Raw genomic sequence first — 5246 nt, forward strand, 5'->3', positions numbered from 1 at the left:
AATCAAATTTTTATCACTGCAAACATTTCATTCAGTACTTTTAAAATCAATACCACGTGTATTATTTTGATGTTGGCGGCTAGCAAGACATATATATATATATACAAGTTCTTATATACAAACACATGGAGGTGCAGTTTTAATATTTTATAGTTTCAAACCTTATGATTTTTATAAAACTTTTTTTTAAGACAGGACAGAAATCGTGTAAAGTCTTAATCCATTTAGTAATCCATAATCAGACATCAACATATATGTTCATATATATATATAACATAGTTACCTTATATATCCCAAACCAACAAACAAGACTATAAATCTTAATTTTATTCCCTTTAGCTGTAATTTCAAGGGAGGATCATCTTGCTACCCATTGAATCCAATATTTATGACCATAGAGGCTTGCAGCTTTCTTATTGAGAGGTTGCTGTTTCCCCTCTAAGAGCTGTCTGCTTGCACAGAAGCCTTCAACATTTTTCAAAACCTGTTGTATCAATTTGAGCAGTAGCATCAGTCTGAAGGTTGGGTACTATAGGGGCTGACATCCCATATATAATCTCAAAGGGAGTTAAATCTAGCTGGTAAGGGGAATTCCTAACCCTATAAATGGAAAGGAGAGGAACATCACTCAGTCAGCGCCAGTCTATAAGGTCAGTTTACTGAAGGTGTCTTTTAATGTTTTATTTATTTTCTCTATCGCTCCTGAACTTTGGGGCCTATATCTCCAATCTGCAGCAATAAACTTAGCTACACTCTGACTTACCTTCGACACAATTGCTGGTCCAAGCATCCAGAGTTCAGCACTAAAGCCATTAATGTATTTCTGCCTAACTTTCCAATGTAACATGGAGATGGGGACTAAAAATACAGGCTAAGAAGAACTGACAAAAAGTGGCCCAGCTCTATTGATGGCTGATTACCTACAGCTGTACCCACAGTTAAAATGTGAGAGTTTCAGATCATGGATACACTTAATTGTTGCTCATTCCATTGTAGGCAGTTTTACCTGTTACTCACAAAATGTTTCAGGAAATCAAAAAGTCATGAGACCTGAATTTGAGATAGCTCAAACAGAGCTCAGATGAGTTTTTTCCCTGGTCTGGGGATTCCTCACTTTTCCCATTTATTAGACAAATTTTAATTTCTGTTTCTACTTTAAATTTGTCTCAGCAGATTTTCACCTGGTTGAGACTGCAAGCTGAGATCTGAACTTCCTGGAAGCTGACATGATTACTCACTGCCTCCTCGTATGGACCACCTAACCAGACACTTCTGAGGACTGCCCCTTTGCCCCTGCTGCGAACGGTAGTTTCAGAAGACGAGACCACCGGCCCAATATCCCGCCTACAGGCTGAAATGCCAAGTCAAAGGGGGCTCCCTGACATTATCTATTACCTTGGGGATTGCTTTTCCACACACACAATGCTTTCCCGCTACTACCTGTCTCCTCCACTGTTTCCCTGGTTTTGTGCCTTTTGGTAAAGATATTGCCAGGCTCCTCTTGTTATAAATGATGATGAAAATACCCCCATTCTCTTTTACCAATAAAGACTCAGGAGTCAGCTGCTGGGGTGCAAACTTGGTAGCTCTGAGAGACAGAGAAACCACCCAGCTGACCTTCCTTCTATGCACAGGTCTGAATTGAAACAACTCAAAAGTCTCACTAGCACAAAGTCAGTCAAGGAGGAAAACCCCAAAAACCCAAGCCCCCAAAGCCAGGGAACAGAGGACCTGAAGCCTAAGCTAAAGTCAGAGGTTGAGGTAAAGCCCCTTCTTCTCCAAGCTGTCTTTAAGCATCCCCCAGCCACACACACACACAATTCACAGTCCCTCCTACACCCTAATCTTGGCAACAGGTGTCTTGCTCTGAAAGTTGATTTAGGGTTAGATCCAGTAGCCAGAGAGCTCTTGAACCTAACTTGATTAGATCGTATCTAATAAAGAGATCTCTTGGATTAACGGTGTGTGCTAGGGCTAGAGGAGCCACACCATTATAAGCTGTTTACGAGAACAAAAAGCTTTTGGATTAAAGGTGTGTGTTATGATTCAACCAAACAGTAAAGAGGGTTTTGGAATTCACAATTTTGGTGTTCAAACTAGACTAAATATTGTACAAGAAACTTAACTGCCCCAATTTCTATGGGTTGGTTACTAGCTTAGAGAGTCTTCTTCTTTATTAATTCATTTTTTTTTGTGAAGACAGGCTTTCACTGTGAACCAGATGCCCTGCCTTCTGAGTGCCGGGATTAAAAGCATGGGTGACCACGCCCAGCTGAGAGACCATTGACAATTGCTGAATAATGGACTAAAAGCCTTCTGTAGGTCTCAGGTTGTCTTTCAAAGTTCAGAAGAAGGAAAGATGTCTAACAAGTATGTTCAGTTTTGAATTGGCCAGCCATGGCAGCCCATATCTTTAATCCCAGGAGCCAGAACCACGGCAAAGACTGTTGCTTTGAAATACTGAGTTCCAGGATGGCCAGGCCTCTGTCAATAGAGCCTGTCTCAAAAGGGGAATTTGAACTAGTTGAGGTCATTTCTTGTACATACTTGCTTTGTTCTATACAATTGGGTCTAACTACACAGCCTTAACACTCAAGAAAGCAGGGCCTTCCTCCTGCCTCAGCCTCCTAAGAGGGGTTTAAAGGCTGCTGGCTCACCTCTTCTGATCCACCCTACACAACCAGGTTGTGATTTAATTACCACTTAGAGCTTTATAAAGGGCCAGTTCTCCACACAATGCTCAGTCTCCAGAATCCCAGGGAAGAGAACACAGCTCTACCTCCTCACTCCACACTCTCAGCCACCAGGACTCACTGAGCCCCAGTTCCAAGACCCTGTGGAGCAGATCAGGCCTCTGGAGAGTAATGCAGGTGACTTGTAGTGGTGTGAGTGAGTGAGTGAGTGTGTGTGTGTGTGTTTGGAGGTGGGAGGAGAGGACACCAACTGTCATGATGTGTTGAGGGTGTCTGGTTTGCCTGTTTCAGTTCCTCTCAGAAATGTTATAGCCCAATCTATGGGGTGTCTCTGACATGTATCTCCTCCCTTCCATGGGAACATGACATCATTTGGTTTCCATTCAGGGAGCCTCATGGAAGGTGTTGTGGACTGTGTTCAGAGCCATGACTCTTGGCAAGACTAGGTTAACTACCGTGATCGTGAACCTGCCTCCAGGATTCATTTCCACAGGGTTCTCCTCCAGTATTCATGGGAGGCCTTCCCTGCTTACACCAAGGTTTCCCCATAGGTGACAGAGAGGAGTCCTTTGTCTTCATGATGCTGGCTCCATCATCCACTCACAGCTAAGAGACAGAGATTCCTCAAGCAGGAAAAGGGCTTTACTATTCTCTTTATTCACTTTTCAACAGACACAAGAAAACCAAGGTGAATATTTGAGAAACATCACCACGGAATCCCAAGTGGGATGGAGTGAGAAGAATGCAAGACAAAGACCCTCAGGTATTCAGAGGTAACTCTGAGCAAAAACCCAAAATCTTCTACCATGTTTCATTTTTTGAGGTATCCTGCCGTAGGCAAGATCCCAAATGAGCACCTGTACCGTGTGTGCCAGGGACAGACTTGAGGTTGGATGTCTCTGACTTCTGTTCTTCTTGCATGAGATCCAAAATCTTAGAGGCTGTGTGTGCCACCAGGGGAGGGAAGTGGGTAGAATTTAGGTAGGGACAGCATCCTCAGGGAGCACTACTCCTGTGTGAGCCCTTTCTGTTCTTCAATACCTTTTCTACAACTGAGGACACCTGAAGTTGCAAATGAGTGTCCTCAATGCTGTTGAGAGCAGGGTAGAAGGCAGTCCTGCGCTAGCAAGCAAGTGTTCCTAATGTCTTGGTGACTGAATGAGATCGCTTGGCCTTCATAGTGCAGGATGCGTCCCTAAGTTAAGGTATGTAAATGGGTGGCAGCAAAGGCACTCATAGCAGCCCTGTGTTCCTTGCAGGTCCTTCCAGTAGCACATGGACAGACTCTGAAATCAGGGTCTTCCTGATGGAGTGGGAAGGTGTTGAACAGCAAGTTGGCCACCCAGGCAAGATGGTGCACAAGAAGACCAGTGCTCTGTGCCAGCGCCTTTCTCAGTGGGGCCTGAAGAAGAGCTGGACAAGTTGCTTCTACTTGCTGCTGAGCCTGCAGGATCTGCACAGGATTCTTTGTACTGAGAGGCCAAGGGTGGAGCCCCTGTTTTCTCCTTATAAGGAGGCCCTGTACAGAATCCTGGGCCTCCGTGTCCAGGAAAGCCCTGTCCCAGGTTAGTCTCTTCTGTGTTCATTCCCCTTTCAAGTCCCAGAGAGAGCAGCCTGAGCTGGCCTGTCCTCCATGAGCATAGAGCAGAGTCCACCCTGCAGGGAATCCCCATTCCCACAGGCTTCCTTGGCAGAGAACAGAAACCAAGGTCTGTCTTGTCTGTTGGTGTACTTTCTACTGTCAGCCCAAGAAAATGGAAATCGGACATGTTCAGGGTGGACCCAGACACACAGGACAGACCATTGCTTAGCAGGACTCAGGGAGATTGAGGATGCCATGCTTAGGAGCTGTTTCTTCTTCCCTTCAGGTCCTCTTTGTGATGGGTCTGGTGACCCCCGTCACTCCACGTACTGTCAAACGCCATGGAACCAGCCTTGGGACTATGGTGTCACTGTTCCTAGTGCAGAGCTTCAAGGGAACCCAGTGCCTATGATGTCCGAGGAGGATTCCCTGTTTTCCAGATGGGATCCCTGGAACCCTGACTCCCCGGATCAATTCCACAAGTATATCCTGTCTCTGTGCCGGAAGACCTAAGCTTCCAGCAGCCCTGGACCACGGTAGAATAACAGCACCCAGGCACTCAGTGAAGTCTGTGATGTTTTTTAAATTATATTTTCTGAAAAACAACCCAGAATCGTGCAACCCAGTGTCCGTGTCCATTTCCCTCTTCTCTCTCATATGAGAAACAAATGTGAAATTAAATAAATGTCTCTACCGTAACTCAACTGCCTTGTCTTGGTCACTTCCGTGGGGTACATGAGTAGAGAGGGGCAGGCAATTGTTCTTTGTAGGGGTTCATTCCCTGGAGTCCTGAGACTTGCTCTCTGAAGTCTGTGTCTATCTACCTTTGACCTGGAGATTCCTCTCACAACAGGGCAACATCTGCTCCATACTCAGCTGCTCATGCTCTTTTCGGTCTATTCCTCCTGCCACAGAATGCTTCTTCTTTGTTTCACAGCCTCAAATTTTCCATAAGGCAATGGAAACTGGTG

The 5246-nt window shown here is 45.2% G+C and overlaps 1 protein-coding gene across 1 annotated transcript; it reads left to right on the forward strand.

Moving 5' to 3' along the window:
- The first annotated feature begins 3906 nt into the window (after positions 1–3906).
- Positions 3907–4788, forward strand: LOC132646527 (putative uncharacterized protein MSANTD5). The gene is made up of 2 exons (XM_060365062.1): positions 3907–4258; positions 4562–4788. Exons 1-2 carry the CDS (start codon positions 3907–3909, stop codon positions 4786–4788), a joined length of 579 nt encoding a protein of 192 aa, XP_060221045.1.
- The last annotated feature ends 458 nt before the right edge of the window (positions 4789–5246 follow it).

The sequence above is a fragment of the Meriones unguiculatus genome, chromosome 11 (genome assembly GCF_030254825.1).
Source record: "Meriones unguiculatus strain TT.TT164.6M chromosome 11, Bangor_MerUng_6.1, whole genome shotgun sequence".
Classification (NCBI taxonomy): Eukaryota; Metazoa; Chordata; class Mammalia; order Rodentia; family Muridae; genus Meriones; species Meriones unguiculatus.

Coding starts and splice junctions, on each gene's coding strand:
- LOC132646527 (XM_060365062.1), top strand. CDS start 3,907: ATGGGTGGCAGCAAAGGCACTCATAGCAGCCCTGTGTTCCTTGCAGGT. Junction 4,259..4,561: donor CCAGGAAAGCCCTGTCCCAG/GTTAGTCTCTTC, acceptor TCTTCCCTTCAG/GTCCTCTTTGTGATGGGTCT.